This window comes from Electrona antarctica (assembly GCF_951216825.1).
Source record: "Electrona antarctica genome assembly, chromosome: 1".
NCBI lineage: Eukaryota > Metazoa > Chordata > Actinopteri > Myctophiformes > Myctophidae > Electrona > Electrona antarctica.
Window position 1 is genome coordinate 42,502,538 of NC_136806.1, and position 21,634 is coordinate 42,524,171.

General features: G+C 40.9%; 2 protein-coding genes across 2 annotated transcripts; one reads left to right on the plus strand and one right to left on the minus strand.

The window, feature by feature from the left end:
- Nucleotides 1-1,999: 1,999 nt before the first annotated feature.
- LOC306924475 (sorting nexin-12-like) lies at nucleotides 2,000-7,043 on the minus strand. The gene is made up of 4 exons (XM_079502993.1): nucleotides 6,757-7,043; nucleotides 4,628-4,723; nucleotides 4,123-4,247; nucleotides 2,000-3,857 (listed from the first exon to the last, which is right to left on the minus strand). The coding sequence occupies exons 1-4, from the start codon at nucleotides 6,919-6,921 to the stop codon at nucleotides 3,755-3,757; spliced, it is 489 nt and encodes a 162-aa protein (XP_079359119.1). The 5' UTR covers nucleotides 6,922-7,043; the 3' UTR covers nucleotides 2,000-3,754.
- A 3,550-nt stretch (nucleotides 7,044-10,593) lies between these two features.
- foxo4 (forkhead box O4) lies at nucleotides 10,594-19,303 on the plus strand. Its single transcript, XM_079504245.1, has 3 exons — nucleotides 10,594-12,748; nucleotides 13,400-14,876; nucleotides 15,783-19,303. The coding sequence occupies exons 1-2, from the start codon at nucleotides 12,332-12,334 to the stop codon at nucleotides 14,852-14,854; spliced, it is 1,872 nt and encodes a 623-aa protein (XP_079360371.1). The 5' UTR covers nucleotides 10,594-12,331; the 3' UTR covers nucleotides 14,855-14,876; nucleotides 15,783-19,303.
- The last annotated feature ends 2,331 nt before the right edge of the window (nucleotides 19,304-21,634 follow it).

A 21,634-nucleotide genomic window follows, 5' to 3' on the forward strand; every position in this document is an offset into this window, starting at 1 on the left:
AAAGCTGAGGTGATCAACAGCAAAGTCAGTTAGACAAAAGATTTAACTCTTTGGTCGAGTATGAAGCTGATGATCAACATTTCCAATAATAACATATACCGTAAGATTATAGAAAATGTTATCATCTGACTGCCATTTGTAAGACTATTAACTAAGTAATAAGCAATCATAAAAAATAAAAATGGTCATGTTCCAACTTTTCATGTTAGTACTAATAATTGTCTCACTGATCAAGATGTTTGAACATAAAACAATTATTGATGGTTCAATTATCGATGGTTCAATTATAGATCAACAGTTAAGCCTGTTGGTACATTGGTAAAAAGCTTCTATTCTACACTTACTTCTACCAGCTCTCTATTACTGTGCTATCTGAGCAAAAAGAAATTTCTCGCAACAACATCTTCTGAACACTCCATTTCCATAAGCAGTGGAAAAGTAATACGGTATATACTTACGTGTGTGTGTATGTGTGTGTGTATGTGTGTGATTTTAGAAATACAGCATGTATACAGCATGTATTCTGTATAGCCTCGGAAACCCAGACGTTTTATTTAACATTCTGTATTGTTATTGACATTTCTTTCTCAGAAACAAATTTGTTCTGAATGTCTGACCAAAGTTAAAAGCCAAATAAGTGGTAATGTTTGCTAATTACACTGCACGTTATCAGGCGATGAAATGCAATTAATTATGAAACGCTCATATAGGAATTCTTCTGCAAGGTCTACTCTACTGTATAAAAACAATGGACGTTTAATAATCCTCACAGAGATCAGACATGCAGTTGTGTTCTAACTGACAGCTGTAGGTGGGTAGAGATAAATGTTGTCATAAGATGAAATAGGGTTAAATAGAAATACACCCATTACTAGTCTTTATATACCTATTAACTGCTTAAACTATACTTAGTTGACCTGCAGTCCCCCAGACGTCTATACCAGTGGTTCAAACCTTTCAGGTCGAGACCCAAAAGACAGATTAGACATTTGCCCGGGACCCAAACTAGTGAAAAATAGCAGATCTACAAGCACACAACGTGTCGCTTCACACTCCGTTGCAAACTTGTAGATCGGCTATTTTGTAAATTATTTGTATTATTCATGGAATTTCTTAGATTTGTTTGTTTGTTTTTAAATGTATAAAATTATTATTTTCTTATTAAAAAAAACCTTTTGAAATACATTCTTTTTTTTTAAATGTATGACAGGAAAATGGGATTTTTACTCTAGTCGTGAGCCATAAAAATTGGCCTGTGACCCACAAATGGGTTTGGGAACCACTGGTCTATACTGCTGTATACTGCTGTTATCTTGTACACCAATTATCTTTGGTGAAAATATCCAATCTACAAGCTCACATATTGCACATGTTCTAAGCTTGTACATCAGCTAGCGTAGGCGAATGTTTGCCCCAGAATAAGGACGCTAGGGTTCATGCATGTCACTGTCTGGACACATGTGACCCCTTGAATGTCACTCTAGACACATGTGACCCCTTGAATGTCACTGTAGACACATGTGACCCCTTGAATGTCACTCTAGACTCGTGTGACCCCTTGAATGTCACTCTAGACACATGTGACCCCTTGAATGTCACTCTAGACACATGTGACCCCTTGAATGTCACTCTAGACTCATGTGACCCTTTGAATGTCACTCTAGACACATGTGACCCCTTGAATGTCACTCTAGACACATGTGACCCCTTGAATGTCACTCTAGACACATGTGACCCCTTGAATGTCACTCTAGACACATGTGACCCCTTGAATGTGACTCTAATGCTTAATTTATACTTCATGTGTGGTCGACACAGACCTCTGGCTACCGAATAACTGTTTAGGCATCTACTTGTGCATAGGTTACATTTAGAGCCCGACTGGTGGGAGATTTTTAGCTTGGATGCCCATGTTCCAAGTTCTAGACCTAGACCAACAATTACTGATGTTTTGACCAATATTTTGTTAAAAAGTGAAAACACTTAACTTACAAGCATATTAACAGAACTTTCTTTTATTTAACCACTTATGCCCAATTCAAACATGTAAAAAAAATGCCCATCCAAGTAACAAGCTTGTAGATCTGCAATTTTTGAAAGATTTACTTTTGAAATGTTCGCCTATACTGAGCTTCCCTGGTTAAAAATCATTAATCAGCTGCATAATTGCCGATACCGATGTAGTCAGAAAAGTCAAATAATGGCTCTAGTCTAGTCAGTCACATCATCATTGTCTGTTTGACAGATATATGTAAGGAATGTGTACAGTACAGAAACAGTACAGGTTATGCAAAACATGTGTCATAGGAAGTAACACAATTTGGACAGTCAAATTGAAGAGTCACAAACATGCTTACATTTCCTACCAACCACCTAAACCCTATGACACAAAGCGACAACAAATGGAAAATCAATACCTGACAGACTGTTTAGAACTTTAGCTATCAGGGATGAACAATGGAATTATAACATTAAACATGTAGTCCTAACTCCTTGACATTGACGTGTTCTTTAACACACTGGTTCCAAAAGTGGGATTCTGGGACCCCCAGTGTCCTTGGACGGATTCCAGAGGGTCCCCAGAAAAATGAGGAACAGTTTAAACAATTGTTCCACATTTTTCTTTTTAGCTATTCAAAAATAGACAATCTACAAGCTCACAACGCATCCCTGGCATAATATTTGTCAAATAGTGGTCCAGTGCCAAATACATATCAATTTGGGGGTCCTTGACATGAACATTGTTGAGAACCAGTGCTGTAACGTATGTTCTGCAAATCAGGTTTTGCAATATACTGTTGCACTACACTACAGCATGCAGCATATGCAAGTCCTGTGTATCCATATATGCTGTGGACAGTCCTGTGTTAAGGGATGGATTGATGGTACACAGTAAAAGCCTCAGAGTTAAGTTAAAGAAAAACTTTGCTGATTTTCAACCTAAATACCATTGTTCTGATGTGAGAAAATCAATATTAATAAATCAAGTGGCAAAGAAAAATAGCCTATGGGTTCTTCAACAGGGGGTGGTCCGAGATGCTACAGGGTGGTGGCCAAACTTCTGTGCAATAAGGTTTTTGGTATCACGACAAAATATGTCATGAATTATGACTTTATCTGCTTGACCCAGTGGTGAAACAGTCATCTACGTAAGCATATTGATATCCATGAGATGATGGTCATCAACTACTTTATCAGAGAGACTGACGTCTGTGCACAATGATACAAGATGCATGTTCTGTTCCTATTCATTCTGTTCTTATCCTTGTTTTCATATCTGCTAGGTACGTTGTGTGTCCAGTGTCCATGTCCAATACTGTATATATTTCTGTGTGTTAGATGGAGACTCTTAAGGGACCACTCGGGTGGTCAACCGAAATCACAACAATATACATCAACCACCATAGCAAAGATTATGTATAAAGAAATACGTGTAGTTTCACATCACTTTTGCATTTTGTTGCCATGTCAGCATTTTGCAGAGAAATACAGAAGACATGTGGTTGTTGATCTCTTCACCTCAGAACAATGGGAAAATCATGGAACCATTCCATTTGTAAAACCTCTGAGTTAACTTAACATTAAGGATTTTACTGTGTGCCAAGTACCATAGGAAATCCCATCTCATCTCTGAACCTCCTACTTGACAATAAGGGTGTTCGTGAATCCTGAGCTTTATGAGCTGGAGTTACAATATAGCCAAGGAAATGAGAACGGTAACTCCTACACCTTTCAACCACCACCCTTGTTCCTCCTACTGACTTTGTTTCCCTGGGATGTAGTTCCGGTCCACGTTCTCCTCCAAGAGGAACATGTGTAGGCAACGTTCATTCTGAGCCAGGGGATGACCTGCAATTCTGGTAAAGAACATGACAATGCAGAGGTTTATTTAGTCCCCTATTTTTAATACAGGAAGAAGAGTGGTTGACTTATCAGGGTGTATGTCTGTAGGTATCAGGAAGTACATAAATGATCCTCATAAGTTCACAAGCATTTTGAGGAATACATGCTCTCAGATTTTCCTAATACTGTACAGTATATACTTAACCGCAGCATTGTAAATGAAAATCAGGATTTCAATTAAAGACAAAATCTATAATAATGAAAATAAACTGTGTGCACCTGTTGATAAACTGCTCAAGGCCTGCCCTTCGCTCTTCAATGAAGGCCTCTTCAAATATCCCTTCATCTCCACGGAAAGGTAGCTGTCTCGACAGAGCTTTACCAGGGAGGGATGGGACCACAATCTGTAGAAAACAATGTAACAGTTACATTTAAGAGATTTTCTCTGCAACAATATCTATCAAACATCTACATGTAAAATATGTTTTTAACCAATTTGTTGACTATGAAATATTTTATAAATCTACAGTATCTATCAATGTATCGCTTATTGCATGATGTTTTATTTTTTACATTTCTATACAATTATCATTTTTATATAATGATATCCTGTGCTTTTAATGTATTACTAAATCTGTTTTCTCTGTCTTTTTCTTTTATACTTTTGTTTGGAAATAATGTATGTAGGGTCATTCAATGGTTGCTGAAGGTGAAATACATTTTGATGATGACGAATCAATAAAACTGTATTAATATTTGTATAAGCTACTGCATGATGTCATACCTTGCTATCTCTCTCCAGCTCATTCTTCAGCCACTCAAAGTCACTGTACCTTCTGTGCACAGTGGACTCTTTCAGTTTGAAAACGGGTAGGTTTGTCTAAAACATGGAAAGGGAAACGCATTTCAGTTAGTGCATACCAAAACTACACTGCCTTTTACCTACAGTAGCACAAGCAAATCTCCCTGGTGAATGTCTAGGCAAATTTGATTCCCTTTATAGAAACAAGGCATGTCTCTCTCGAACAGAAAAAACATTGTTCAAGCGACAGGGGCGACTGTGGCTCAAGAGGTAGAGCAGATCGTCCAATGATACATGGGTCGGCGGTTCGAATCCCGGCTCCTCCTGGCTACATGTCGAAGTGTCCTTGGGCAAGACACTGAACCCCAAATTGCTCCCGATGTGCTGGTTGGTACCTTGCATGGCTTCCGCCGCAATCGGTGTATGAATGTGTGTGTGAATGGGTGAATGTAATGCACAATCTATGTCAAGCGCCTTGGATAAAGGCGCTATATAAATGCACCATTTACCATCACCGGTGATAGCTTTTATACTCATCATTGTGTTTTATATGAAAAATTGGGTTGGCCTTCACTCGCCAGTCGCCACTCGTAGAGAACATTGTGTTGTGTTTGTTTAGAAGGCCCTGTGTGGCAAGCTCCCGCTGCATTTGTCCTCACTTTTAATTCCAAAAACGATGGGATATTTGACGCACTCACAGTATCTTACATTCCACTTAAAATTCCATAAACGAACAGTGGACAAGGAAAGACTGCTTTCTTCTTTTATGCTCTGGACAAATGGAGGAAAATCCAGGACTCTCTTAAGCTGGACAGTCTCATAGTCATTTAAAACACTACTCGAGGATGCAATACATAACTACTGTACCTGTTTTTTGTAGCAATGCATTAGCATCATGATATTCTTTTAATATTGCTCATCTATATTTTACCTAAATATATTATTTGTGGTTAACTCGTCTCATTTTTGTATATATGATTGTACTCAGGGTGTCCTACTGTATATGAATGCATGCTCTCAAGGGTCTCCCCTGATTAAATTATGGTCAATAAATAAATAGTACCATACAAAATTAATTATGCCAATTGAGGTAAAGAACAAGGGTGCAAAATCTGCAAATTACTCTTAAAGATGGAGTGCCGTGATCCACCCCCCCTAAAACATGATCATCAGGTAGGCTATTATGATTATACTATACAAAAAAAGTGTACAGAAAGTGTTACAACTTACAATTATGTTTTTATGTGGCCACACCCACCAGCTCATGTATACGTGGTTTTCACCATATACCACCCACCTGAACTTAAGCCTCGCCCACAGCTGTTGTATGATAATGGGATAGGGGTTATCATTATGAATCTATGATGTCACAAAAAGTGGTGTGTTTCAATTGGGCATTTTGACTCAAAGGCTTTCAGCTTTCAGGAAGAAACCAAAAATACACAGCTGGGTAGACATATTTGAATATTATATTTATAACCACACCTGGGGGTCTATTAGAATAATGTTAACTAGTCCATAGACATATACAAACAGAAAACGTACAAAAATCACGGCACTCCATCTTTAACTTCTAGTAAAGAACCAAACTCGGAAACACTTAATTGACAGGACATCAGGGATGCATAGTTGATCAATGTGAATACGGTAAAACATAGCAGTTTACAATGCAAATGTGTACGGATCCATTCCCCTGTAAACAGGACAGGATGCCTTGCTTTATCCTGAAGATCATTCTCTAGAATAGACTACTGCCAGCTTGATTATAGCTAAACTGGGTCATTGGGATTCACACGCCTTGGAGCCAAAACATACAGTAAACATATATAGGGCTCTATCCCCATGGCTAGAATCCAAACATGAGACATTTAAATTCTCAGACAAGTTGGGGCAGACATTTGCTGCACGTTCTTAATCCGTTCTTGTTTCAAAGTAGGCTCAATGTTTCAGTGGAAAAAGTCAATTTACCTGACATTAACAAATAAACCGTCGAGAATCTAAATATAATTCCGGTATTACTTAACAGAAAGATCTTGTCCTTGAAATACCCCTCAACTTTAGATAACCGCAATAACTTGTACCCGACAAGCGGACTGGACAACAGAACTCACCCGCATTCTCACGTCATACGTGGTGTATCTGGTACGACCCACGCCCACAGTCTGTGGATTAGAAACATCAATTTCAAGAAAATTGCTCGGAGCTCCATATGCGTCTGTGAGATCCTGGGGTTTGGAGTTTAATCGTCGAGTATCTACAAACGTAGGATCAGACATGATGTTTTCTTTCTGGTCTCAAGCATAGGTCTCAAGTCAGCTGCCGTTCTCTGTGAGAAAGAGTTCCTGCTTTGCAGCCAATGGAAATTCAGCAAAGGCGGTGCGAATTGAACAGAATGCGATGAATTCCTTTCTGTTCTGAATTCACAGTGTTCTACGCCAATGCATGTGCCTTATGATTATGTATTGTGTTGGTGTAGGCTATCTATGCAGTAGCTAGGTATAATTTGTCAAATAACTATTATTCTCATTCGCACATTTTGTGGTGAATAGTCAAATGTATTTAATTATTTTGTTCAATAGACCTATAGGCTATTGGTTAGTTGCATACCATTATGCAAAACTATTGGCAAAACTACTATGGGCCAAGAAACTTCAGAATACATAATTAAAATATAACTTCAATATTTATATATTATATTTATATTATTAAGCTGTTAAACACACATCATAACGTCTCTTTTCCCTTTTTACCTCTATGATGAATTCCTGTTCTGTTCTTTGACTATATAGAAGTGTCTATTTGTACGTCTCTAAATGTTTTGATGAATTGAACATGGTGGACCCTCTTGTAAACAAGTGTAATGCTTAATTGGGTCGTCCACTCACAGTTAACAGTCTTTGTATTGAGTTTGTGCTTGAAATGTACTGTAATTCTGCAAACTGTTAATAAATATTTCAATCAATCAATCAATAACAAAAACTAATGAAAGAAAGAATTTATAAAAAATGTAAAGTAGGCTTTGTCCCTCGTGACATTTCACAGCAGAAATATAGTAGGCCTAGGCCTACATTGGCGCAAGATGGAGCAAGATGTTCCTCAATAATGGATGTCATTGGACAGTAAAATAAGCAATACATTACAATGCAAATATATAATATTGATAAGGGCCACAGATCATCCTTAATTGTTACAGCTTACCATTTTTTGGGGGGAAAGGGGCAGTTTGAGGCAAAAGGGCAGGCCCATGAAGCCCCAAGGCCCCCTCGGTATGGCACATTTTTCTTTTTTTTTCTGTGCCATGAAATGTGATGATTTGATTGGCTGCGCATGGAATGTGATGATGTATGATGATAAGAGCGCCCCTCACTTCACACAAGTGTGATTTTTTTGTATTGTTCCTATATTTACATGCCATGAGAATAGTCACAAGGGGCCCAGGGGCCACATGTCCCCGGTGTGACTCTTAATTATTATTTTAAACTTGTAAGGAACATCTCATTCAGCGCAGGCACACCTGAGATTCCATATGCGGCCAAAAGCCGCTATCTGCCGGCGTCTCTTCCTGGTTTTTAGCAAGGACTGTCTAAAGAGGACAAGACGCGAAGACCGTACGGGCGACGCCATGTTGCTCACATGGTGCTCCATCACTCCATGGAAGGAAAGAAACATGTGCAGTTGAGACCAGGAAGTTGGACATGACAAATCATAGATATGGCGCAAATGGCCCAGCAGATGGCGTGATGCCAATGAAAGGAGAGATGCTTGTACATATGTCACGTCTGACCAACATTACTGTCTGTGTGATGATCCATGCTGGGACTTACTTATCCATTTGCTGTTAAAACGTTAATATAAAAGGTAAAATGCAATGACATGACATGATATGTACAAGCATATCTCCTGTCAGTGGCATCACGCCATCTGCTGGGCCATTTGTGCCATATCTATGATTTGTCATGTCCAACTTCCTGGTCTCAACCAAGGACTGTCTAAGAAGGACGAGACGCAAAGACAACATGGCGTCGTACGGGCGACGCCATGTTGCTCCATGGAAGGAAAGAAACATGCGCAATGGGCTATATGCAGCCAACACTTCCGCGTTCAGCTTCCTTGGTCTCAACTGTGCATGTTTCTTTCCTTCCATGGAGCACCATGGAGCAACATGGCGTCTTCGCGTCCCGTCCTCTTTAGACAGTCCTTGGTCTCAACTGTGCATGTTTCTTTCCTTCCATGGAGCACCATGTGAGCAACATGGCGTCGCCTGTACGGTCTTCGCGTCTCATCCTCTTTAGACAGTCCTTGGTTTTTAGACAGCTGGTGGATGGAAATGAAGCTCCACCCACATGGCAGAATGATGCTGGGGAAAGCTTGTAGCTGTTGCCAGACCTGGGCAGACAGGCGTGGTGGTGGTTTTCCGCTGTCTGCTGGCGTCTCTTCCGGATTTTTAGACAGCTGGTGGATGGAAAAGAAGCTCCACCCACGCGGCAGAATGCCACTGGGGCAAGCATTTCCGGGAATCTGGCCGTCGCGGCATTCAGCCACGTGGGTGGAGCCGGAAGAGACGCCGGCAGACAGCGGCTTTTGGCCGCACATAGAATCCTAGGTGTGCTTACAACCATAGCGGATGAGCTTAGGGAGAGATAAGGGTGATTTCACGCTAATTTGTCAAAAAGCGTGCGAAAAAGCATTAGTTTTGCAAGAAAAACACTCCTTGGGCTAAATTCGGCCATAGCAACTTTCCCAAATGTGCCCAAATGTGATGACCTCATCACATTTGTGATGCCGTTTTTAGCCCAAGGAGTGTTTTTCGTGCAAAACTAATGCTTGGAATGGATTCATAGGTGTGCTAACACTGATAGGGTGTAAGCACACCTAGGATTCCATGCGTGGACAAATGCCGGTCGTAGCCGGCGTCTCTTCCGGGTTTTTAGACAGCTGGTGGATGGAAATGAAGCTCCACCCACCAGCTGTCTAAAAACCATGGAAGCTCAGGTGTGCCTGCGCTGATATGGGGCACTATACAGTAGGCTAGAGTTACAGCAGTGTTTTACACTTCTACATAACTCGTGACCATTGCTCTGATCAGCGCAACATATAGGCAGTGGGTGGAAAGTAACTAAGGCCTACTTTTATTTGAGTACTATAGGCCTACTTAAGTACAATTAGTTACTAGTTACTTTGTAGATTTTGATTAGGTCTATTACAAAACTTAACCACTTCAGCCCTATACACATTTCGGCCATTTGAAAATAGCAGATCTACAAGCTCACAATATGTAGATCTGCTATTTCAAAAAATTATTATACATTTTAAATTTTGAAATGAGTACTTTTACTTTGGTTTAATACCAATACTTTTGTATTTTTACTCAAGTTAAGTAAGCCCACATTTTGGATTCCAGACTTCTACTTGCAACAAAGTATTTCTATATTGCAGTATTTATACTTTTACTCTAAGTAAAAAATGTGAGTACTTTTTCCTAGATTTGAAGGCAACGTCAGCCTATATATTTAGGCTATATATTTGGTACATGGATGTTTTTATGTGGTAATTTGTGGTAATAATTTCGACACCAAAATTATGTGGAAGGAGCGAAATAAATATCTGTGTTCTAGAATCTATATGATGCGAGGATATTCGGGATATTGACAATTTGACAATTCGTGGAGATCTTTTTGTATTGCCTTTTTTCCCACCGTTCGCATCCGGCTAGCCATATGGGTCATTGGTCATTATTAGCTTTGTATAGAAACAGGTGTACACGTTACATAACGTATTATCGCTCAGGTAAACTGAGGTTGGTTCCCTCCTTGTTTACGTCCCAACTGCTGTCACATGACTGACTCCAATTCCCGGCATACCCCCTATGCGCGCATGCGCAGAATGCGTCGTCTGACAGTGGTAAACAGACGTCAGAAGGGAGTCTTCGCCTCGAGTCAAAACACACACATACATACACACACACACGGAGGGGAAAAAAACCCAAACAAAAACAAAACAAAAAAAGATACAACACAAGTGGATATTCGGACGCGTTTAACGGGCAGAAGTCGAACAAAACTCTCCGGTAAACTGAAACGGAATCACAAAGTACCCGCCCGGAGTTCTGCTTTTGTGGACTTTTTTTTTTCTTCCCGAGGATTTCAAACTGTGAAGTAGCCGTGGGGAGCTGCTAGCTAGGCGGCTACTATCGTGGCGGCGGTGAGTTGTTGCATCGGGTGCCGACGGACGGAGACGCTCTCTGGAGTCTGGACGGTTTAAACTTTGAGAAGTTCGTCTCGAACGCCCGGTGCGTGACGGTGAGACCGGGGCCTGGCCCGCCCGACCTCCCCCGGTCCGGTTGAGGGCTTTCTCTTGTCCGTCCGTCCGTCCCGAGCAGCATCGTGTTGAACAGAGGAGAGAGAGAAACATGGCAGTCCTCCTCGGTGACACGCGCCTGCCCACAATGTGGCTGAACGTCCAGACCTGAACGACACAAAAAACAACCCGCTTTTACTTTGGTTTTGTTTTTTTTCCATCCCCACACACACACGTAGCTTGACATTTGTCTTTATCCCCTTATTGTCTTTATTATTATTTATTATGGTTATTATTTAACGTTAACTTAACAACCAGAAGGCTCCTTATAGATTCGTTTGTTTAACTTTTATTGCGTGTATTAAGAGCCACCAGACAGTTGGCTAATAAGTCCTCATTGGTTTGTGTTTGACTGAGACTTTTACGCTCACAAAGTAAGTTCGTGTACAATTAGGCGAAAACACGGACAGTTTTATATATATTTTTTCTCCCGGTGTTCAAAATAATTTGCTTAGATAATCAAGTGTCTGATTGGTTTTGGGTGTTTGTTTTAGGTTGATTGTCAGATTGGTATGATTTTAAAGCAGAGGTAGTTTCTGCACCATGTGGAGGAACTAAACAGACATCACGTTGTTTACAAGTGGAGACTGAGCGGCTCCGTTAAGAAGCTCTTTTGTAACAGTGACCCACTGTGGCGGCTGGATTTAATCCTTATTTGCCCTCGCAGGTTTAGACAAAAAAAAAGCATGTACGCTTGTAAATGACAGAAAGTGGCACGAGCTAATATATTTGACGAGAATTGTACAAAGAATAGATTTTAACTGATTTAAAATCGACTATTTTCGACTACCCCAGTCAACAGATTTTTTAATTAATTGAAGCGCATGCCATTAGTTTAAATTTATGTAATTTTACAGTACATTTCTGTCATTTTTTATTACAATATATATATATATATGTATATATTTTATACCCAAGTGTATTACGATTCATTCCCACCACGTTCCTTTTGTTAATATTCAAACAAAGGAATTCCCTTCCACGCCCTCCTTTATCTAAATCGGAAGGTTTATGATAGTTACTATTAAGGAGATTATTTAGGTTCCCCTAATCTCCAATCTCAGGATTAACTGAAGCTGTTGGTGTATTCAGATTATTGTCTTTTTCTAGACCTATTATTCACCCCCTAGTGGAGAAAACATATTGTGTCAGAAAATATAAACCACAATATTTTTTTGATACTACATTGACTAGAATCAAACTTATTTATTTGTTCAGCTTTTAATGTTTTGATCAATACCTCTCTGGTCAGTGTTGTGGATTTGGGGTGCGTTGGTAGCACAACTACGTCATCTCAGTGGGTTATAGTGACCCAACAAACCTTTCACTATGGCGGACTCATCAATGCCACCAATAGACCCAGATTTTGAGCCTCAGAGCCGACCCAGGTCATGCACGTGGCCGCTGCCGAGACCTGACATCTCACTTGTCAAACCGGAGGGCCCAGAGTCTGCAGCTGGGACCCCACCTGCCGACGAAGACAAGCAGGATGTCCAGCCAATCACGTCTGAGCCTGATAAAGTCACTGTGTCTGAGGGAGGAGGCGTTGCCGGAGCCGCAGCGCCTCGGAAGGGCTCTTCCAGACGCAACGCCTGGGGCAATCAGTCGTACGCTGACCTCATCAGCCAGGCCATTGATAACTCCCCCGAGAAGCGGCTCACCCTGGCACAGATATACGACTGGATGGTGAAAACTGTGCCTTACTTCAAAGACAAAGGGGACAGCAACAGCTCGGCAGGTTGGAAGGTAATATAAAATAATGAATCAATAAATAATAAAAATACACCTGTCCACACCACAAAAACAATATGCTGAACTGACCACATTGGTTTAGTTTGTAATAAAGTTTTACTGATTGAGGTCTTGACAAAATCCTTTTTCCAGACTATATCATCAAACATATTTACAATTCAATTCAAAGGAGCTTTATTAGCATGAGAAAACATTTACATTACCAAAGCAAGTGTCAAAAGCACAACACCGGGCGCCGATGGCCTAGTAGCGGTAGCGGTTAAGACTCAACCATATAATAGGCTCTAAAGCAGCCTGACATTGTGTCGCAGGTTCGATTCCCGAGCCCGGCAACCTTTGCTGCGTGTCACTACCTGTCTATCCGTTTCTTGTCACTCTCCACTACTACTATCCAAATAAAGGCAGAAAAGCCCCAAACAAATCTTAAAAACAAGAGCACAACACCAGACCAGCACAGTATATAGACATAATACTTGGTACAACTCCTGCAGCATTCTTTGAGTTTCAGGTTTTGAATTGTTATTTAATTTGTAAAATAAACAAGCTGCTAAGTAAAATAACAAAACTGATTAGTATACATTTAGCTGCACATGCATGTATGGCTTCCTTTGTAATGACCCCCCCCTTCTCTTTCTTTCTCCTCAGAATTCAATCCGCCACAATTTATCACTCCACAATAAGTTCTTGAGGGTTCATAATGAGTCAACAGGGAAGAGCTCCTGGTGGATGCTGAACCCTGAAGGGGGAAAGACGGGGAAGGCCCCCCGTCGCCGTGCAGCGTCCATGGACAACAGCAGCAAGCTCCTGAAGAGCCGCATGAGGGCCAAACAGACCAAAAAACAGGCTGTAGCCGCAGGCCTGGCAGGGGCCAGTGGATCGCAGCAGGGGGACGGTGGTACCGGCTCAGGTGGAGCGGACAGCCCCAACTCCTCCCAGCAATTCCCCAAATGGGGAGTCAACAGCAGTAGTCCTTCGTCTCGTGGCAGCCTCGATGACCCCGACATGTGGACTAGCTTCCGGTCACGCACCGGCTCCAATGCTAGCACGCTGAGCGGCCGCCTGTCGCCCATCGGTCCCGGGCAGGAAGAGGACGATCTGCCCGAGGAAGGCCTGCTGGGGAGCTACTCCGCCGGCAGCCTGCCTCCCACCCTCGCAGAGACCCTCATGGAGGAACTCGACCTGATTGATAACCTGACGCTGATGACCGGCCAGCACGGTGGGGCTAGCCCCAGCACTGCTCCCCCAGCCCCACCTACTCCATTGCCCTCTGCCTCCACCCTGCTGCCTCGAGGCTCTAGTTTCCCCACTTTCCGTCCACTGCAACCATCCAACCTCCCGCAGACCTCCACACAGACCGGGGGACAATTGTCCACCTCACCATGTGGAGCCAATAGCGCCAAACCATTAAACTTTGGCAACTCCCTGTTCAACCCCCTGCCTAGCCCTGGCTCTCGTGGGAGTGGCCACTATGGCGGCCATGTTCCCTCCAGCCTGGAGGCTCTGCTGACCTCAGACTCTCCTCCACCCACTGATGTCTTGATGACCCAGGTGGACCCTCTTATGATGGGACTGGGCGGTGCCATGGTGGGTGGAAGGCCCAAACCCAATCAGCTGCTGTTGGGTAAAGGACTGGAGCCCAACACAGTGGCACCCCTGGTGCTCCAGTCTCAGCTGCAGTCCCAACAACACCATCTACACCACCATCAACACCCCCACCAGCACCCTTCTCAGATGGGGCTGGGGATGATCCTACCAGGTATGGCCCAGGACCCCTCCCAACTCTCCGCTCTCAAAGCCCAGCATGCCCAGGTGCCAGTTATGGGTCCCCATCATGGAGGGGCCATCAGTGGGAATCTGCAAGGCATGGGACAGTTTGGAACGCCAGCCTGCTTCCTGCCCAGTCAGGACCGACTGCCCACAGACTTGGATATAGAGATGTTCACAGAGAACTTGGATTGTGACGTGGACTACATCATCAACAGTGACCTCATGGATGGAGATGGCATTGATTTCAACTTTGACCCCATACTTCCTGGAGGTCAGGGGTACCCGGGGCCAGCCACCACGCAGAGCTCCACCCACAACTGGGTTCCCAGCTAAATTCTCAATGAACGCTAGCCAGGTAAATTCACAATGGACCACACAATGCTAGCCAGGTAAATTCACAATGGACCACACAATGCTAGCCAGGTAAATTCACAATGGACCACACAATGCTAGCCAGGTAAATTCACAATGGACCACACAATGCTAGCCAGGTAAATTATCAATGAACCACACAATGCTAGCCAGGTAATGAACCAGAAAAGAATCACACGCTGTTAACCCGGAAAGTCGATAATCTTCAAAATGGACAGAGCACTATATCAAACAACACTGCCCAGCACAAGTCCCGAGCAGTGAACATAGCACCCTGGACTCATAATATGGAGACTTGTTCTACCCACTTGCCTAATGGAAATACATCTTCCATACCGAAGTTCAAGACTAATATCTATGCAGTGATTAGTAAAATAACAGCAGTTGAGACGAGTAACAGTAATAAGTCCACACTAATTATCCATAATGTATAAATATGGGGTCAGGACAGATAGGCCTTTTCGGGGAGGGGTCAGAATTAATTATGGACTTAGACTGTTATTCGTCTCAACTGCTCAAAATTTCAGCTGTGCAAATCAAATTTCTTCGCTATCCTCTTGAAAAATGTAAGCAAAATAAGCACTGCCTTTTACATTAAAATGTATGAGAAATGACTTAAAAGCCACCATTAAAAGGCACTGGTCTGGTCTGGAGCTTAAAAATACAATTACAAAAGTTTTAAAAAGTTCAGAATAGTTTTACCTTCTTTGAGAAATGCAAATATAACATTAGCTGAAGTAAGCTTTAGACGGCACCATTTCTTCATAACAGGCAGACAGTGTGACACACCCTAAGCTACCTCCTAGTTCAAAATTGGTTAAAACAACCGTGAACCTCCAGCTATTAATTACTACGAATTATAACAATGCTTTATCATGTTGTCTTGCAGGTGGTGATGCCCCGATCAAGATAACCTCATGAAAATATACAACAAAGAATATAACACTCTGTTTAGGACTCAAAGACAAAACCGGACCTCATGTGTCAAGATGTGCCGAGGACAGGAAGAGGGTTTTGGTTACTATGCAAAACTTTTTCCTCCCATTTTAACACTTAACGTAGTTTGGCTGCTAGGCTTCTTTTTTTCCTTCTTCAATCCTAACCGATACTTTTGAGAGATGTGTGACACAAAAGGTTTCAGAGTGAAAAGACAAATCACAACTAACAGCTCCCATCTGCTCAGAATTTAAATTCCATTTATACAACACTTAAAATAGGGTGGATGTGGTACCCATAACCTCCATGGCTTGGTATTGATGACTTGGTGCGGGTCGGAAGAACAGTGTGAGTTTTTGGTGAAATGGCCAGTTTTCCATAGAACTGTAACTTTGTGAACTCTTTGCTAGCATGAAATGCCAGACCTTCAGTATGCTGTGTGGACATCCACGTCAAGAATGCAACGCTCTGCTCTGCTGTGCTTTCCTCAGTAGGAATGTAGGAGACGACGCAACTGTCAAATCTGAGGTGTCCGCTTGTGGCCCTGTGGCGCCGGTTGGAAGATTTCATGGATGAAACTGGGGATTCAGATGCACAATGAGACTGGCTACACAGTTTGACCATGTGTACTGCTAAATGGTCACAAGGTGGTACGATAATGTATGATTCTGCTTCTTTCTCATTTAAGAGAGAGATGAGAAAAAAGCTGATTGTTATTTTCAATGAAATTTGGTGAGAGAACAGTAAGCGGTTATGTATTTGCAGTTTGGCATTGGTGACTTCAACCCAGTGTTCTTACATGATAGCTAGAAAGAATATCACTTGGAGGGAGATTTTAATCCCTGGTGTGCAGTTAAAACTAACAAAATGAAGAAATGTGATTTGTGAATTCATACAAGGGGGCATTCAAGTTGGTCAAGTGTTATATTGTCTTAGACAGCAGAATGTCTCCTCTGCTGAATGGACTACCTGATTCATATTTCTTTTGTCCCCCTCCTGCGGAGCCTGTACATTTTCAAAGCACTTAGCTTTTCCTGTCATGTGATACACATGGTCACCGAAATTAGGAGACCACAGGCCTCCATGTTAGGTTGTATCATTTCAGCAGATAATTTAAATAACTTTATGTACACATTTTACATAAACACGCTATGCAGATGTTATCGGGAGAACTAAATGAAATCTTTGAAGGACATTTTAGAGATCACTTCTTGAAGGGTTTTGCTATGTAATGTTTTCCTGGTAATATTGTCGTATATCCCTTTGAATCAGGGACACTGGGGCTTCATGTGAGATTAAACTCACACATTACACTTTGTTATACAAATACTAACAGACCTTTTCAAGAAATTATTACAATGCGCAAGTTTAAAAAAGAATATATTTGACTATAGTTTTAATATACAGTTTAGATGGAGGTAATAAATGAAATAATACATATGAGTATATTACTAATCAAGAAGCAAAATGTTTTTTTTTTTACATTGGAGAAAACAATTTCAGATAATTTTTAACGGTAATTTTCTATACTTTTATTTTTGTAAAGGATGTGATGCATGTAGATTTTTTTTATATAACCAAAGGAACACTACAGATTGCATGGCAGTTAGGTTTAGGGCGCTTTGTATTTAAGTGTAGATACGCTTGCGAGATCTGCCTATTGTCACAAAACCTGCCGCTAAAAGACAATGGCGTATGAGGCGACCACGTCAGCTTCACTTCCCAACAATTTGTCACTTAGCTTCTGGTCGTCGATTGTGAATCTGAAATTGAAAAGATATGTGCTTGAAAGTGTGGTGAGACTAATAACATATGGCAATGTCTCCCATTGTCATTAAAGCTGAATCCTCATCTCAAAAAATGTATATGATCATGCAACAATTAGCTCTCAGGGCAAATTATCAACTCTGTACAAGAGGAATCAAATGATCGGAATAACAGCCCTTTTTTATTCTTTATTCCAGAGGATATATTTTACACTTAGTTAATTGCAAAATATACTGTATATCAGAACTACCCTTAGGTAATTTCGACTGCCAATATTGAACACACTTGGTAGCATCACATGGACTTAGATCTTTGTTTTTCCCCTTTTTACTTAGACTTTGTTTTGTGTTAGCCTAAGTTTGTATTTAATTACTTGTTCATAACTGGAGAAGTTGGTTTGATGTATTTTTTTTTTAATCGGAACATTTCCTCCAGGAATGCATCCCTGCTGTTAAGCCTCTGTTAACCCATTTCACTGTAGCCATGTGGATGTCGGCATATAACCGTGTATAATTTAAAACACTTGACTGGTGCTAGATGTCATTTATGGCATATCTTGTGTAGCCTATGCCATGATGCGACGGGTGCATTTCTATGTAGATTTCAGGGCCTTTAAATGACCTGTATACCACACAGATGTTGCAATGGTATTAAGCCAGTATATTAGTAGTATACACAGTCTATAACCCCACCCCATGTCCCATTCCCTTTTTTAAAACATCCCAAAACCCATGTCAATGAACCACTTAAGCCCTATTTTCTTTTTTCATAAAATAGCTGATCTGCTATTTTTTAAAGCAGCAGCTTTAAAGTGGTTAAAAATATAGATTCAGGTCGAATGATAATTGTATGTAAAATTAACCAAATGGGACATTTGATTTTTCATATCTTGTGAAATCACAATGGATGTGATGCTGCATGCATTGTGACATTGTAGATCAGCTGTTCTCAGCGTAAAACAGGATAAATTAAAGGAGGACTTCAACCATTTTCAACTGTCTTCATATAATTGGTCCTCAATGCTCATAAGATGGCACCATTTCTGTCTTCGTTCTTTGTTTCAGATGTGGGCTGTGGACAGTTCTGAAACCATACTTCAATGATGTTGGGGATTACAATCTAATGGAAACTATAGGGCCTTCCTCTTCCTGGAAGGTTAGCGCACTGAAATTGTACTTGCATCAATAATGTTTGCAATAACCACTGATGATGTCATAGGAGGAAACTGATACGTCATTAGGGTAAGGTTTCTGAACTGTCCAGCCCACCTCAGACACAAAGCAAGTAGTCAGAAATGGTACAATCTTATAATGGACATTAGTGAGGGTGTCCAATTATACGAAGATATGGTTGAAAGTGCTCCTTTGACATCTCTGCAGAGCTGAAGTCCCCCCTCTATGTACTTACAGCTGTCTTCATTATTATTTTCTTAATTTTGATAAAAGTAGTACTAGTTACGGTTTTCTTTTGAAGTTTAAATTGCCCCATTTGATACAATATTTGAAAAGGGTTTTTCTATGATTTTCAATTGGGGGGGGGGGGGGGGGGCATGGTATGTTGTGCATAAGCCAATATTTGTATTACTTTGAATTACATTGATAGCTTTTCCTTTTCTTCTCCCCAATGTTTTCTTTACAAATTGTAAAGTCAGTCAGAGATGACAGTAAACAATTCTGAACAGTGGAAATAAAGTTAATCTGTTTAACCAATTTGGCCAAAGCCATTGATTTGAGCTCATGTGTGAATATTACCACAGCTTGGACAGTTACCCTAGAGAGCCACTAGAGGGCAGTGTTATTTTAAAGAACAGACATACCATGTTGACCTACTTATACTCTTATTAGTGCTTAGTCAAAGTAATGACAGAAAACCGTCATGTAAAAGTCTGTCATAGACTTGTGGAAACCTATCCTCATTTCAATCACTAGACCGTCAACGATGATCAAATTAAATAAATTACAGTGGAAAGTGGACAGTTTCCTCATGCTGAAAAGATAAGTGAACTCCAAGGTTCAACAGCTGGTGTTGCCCATTTGGCAGATGCAGTATGTTTTCTTGTATCAGTCTCCTACTTTGACTATAGGAGGAATTTCTGTCCTCTGCAGAACTCCTTCAACTGGGTCTTCAACTGTTCGTGGGCCCTCTTGTGGTGCCTGATTTAAGTCCACCCATAGCATTTATTTTACACATATGGCCCTCTATTCTAAATGACAAATTTCAAAAACAGTTGATCCTGTTTTCCTCTCCAAATTGAACATTTGGGAGGATGCCAGGTATGAAAGTGGTTAAGATCTGGGCTGTATACCCTCCATTTCTCCTATAGACATTTTGTGGATTTGCATGCATCTTTTGGGCCATTGTCATTTTTCAGCTTCAGTTTTTTATGCATGACTGCACATTTTCTGAAAGAATTGATTTATTTGATTAGCACAATAGTATACAGTATATATACATGTATACTATGTTAGTTCTTTCCATAGGAAAGGTGAGTTTGTGTTTATTAAAGGATCCTCATTAGACACACAGTTGTGCCAATGAGGCAAGTACAATTGAATGTATTCTTGTTTTTTAATATGAATTTATATCATAGGTCAAGTGAGGAATTCATTGATGGTTATTTGATGGCAGGCTGGATATGACCAGTCCAGTGTTGTACAGTTCGTATAAGATTATTTTGGCAGCCTTGTCGTTCTATATTTTGATAGGATAAAATATTTCTCAATTGGCTTTTACCATGATTCTAGGGCTCTTAATGATGTAGGTACGTCAGTCCATCCAACACTTTGTCCATGAACCCTGTACAGATTTAGGTGGCCCCATTGCCCTTCCTCTATCACCATCCATAGGGCAAAATGTACGCTTCAAATATAAATCAGATTACAAGATGAACTCTAATGACTTTGGGGGCCCCAATGGCCTTTTCTTGAGCACATCATACAGTGAATATAATAAATATAGAGGGTATTCACGTTACATCATCATACCCGGAAGTAATGCGGGAACGCCTACTGAGTGGCCCTGACAACCCATACATCCAAACAGAAAAGTCCTATCTGATTACATTAAATGACGTTGAACTCATTTTGCAACTCGATCTTCCATTCACTTTATGCATGCACATACACTCCCCCAGCCACACCAAACACAAAACAAAACAATGCATTTGATATAACATCTTTATAGAAAAACATGTTTTTCACATTTCCAAAAAAGAAAACTTTTTTTCCTTGTTTTTTTTCACTTGTTCATTTTTTTTGTTAAGTTTATTGTCCATTAATTTACGTGGTAAATCTGAACAACTGTAACATCCATCTGTGTCGTAGGCTCTTGCTGAGTCGCTGGGGTTTGTAGGTGATGTCAAACAGACAAGCATTTACAGCCTTCAGTCACCATATCACAGGTGTGTTGATCAACACCATAAGGTCTGTAGTGCTTCCAAACACTTCCCGTCTTTACAGGAAAAAGGACCACCAGTTACTCCATTTTATTCAGTGTGGAGGTTTCCCAGTAACCAAAGCTCTCCAGCACCACTTCACTTTGGCCTCAAGGCACCTGCATTAACACCTGTATCAATACCTGCGTTAGCACTTGTAACACTTGTATTAACATCTGCATTAACAGCACTTTTCACTGATACACATTAAGCCCAATTTGTACTTCATAGTATGACAGCGTTGCTTTCCACCAAGAATGTTCCAGCCATCGCGACACGTTAGCTTTCAAATTAAGAAATTAAGTTCTGGTCGGCAAGCAACCGCGTCATACTACGGCGTGCAAATTAAGCTTTACTGTTAGTCTCTCTCGATCTTGTAGTACTAAACCTAAAAATCATCCACACCTCTAAAGCTACTGGGGGTGCAGCACAAAAGGTTTAGCAGCAAACCCAGATACAAGAGGACAATCATAGTACTCTCCTACAGTTTACAAAAAAGTAAAAAAAGAAAACTAAGATACAAGTTTATAAAATATCTACTTTGCACATTGTACCATGGATCTTTACCTGGTAATTTGCTTTAATACATCTCACCAAATACAAAG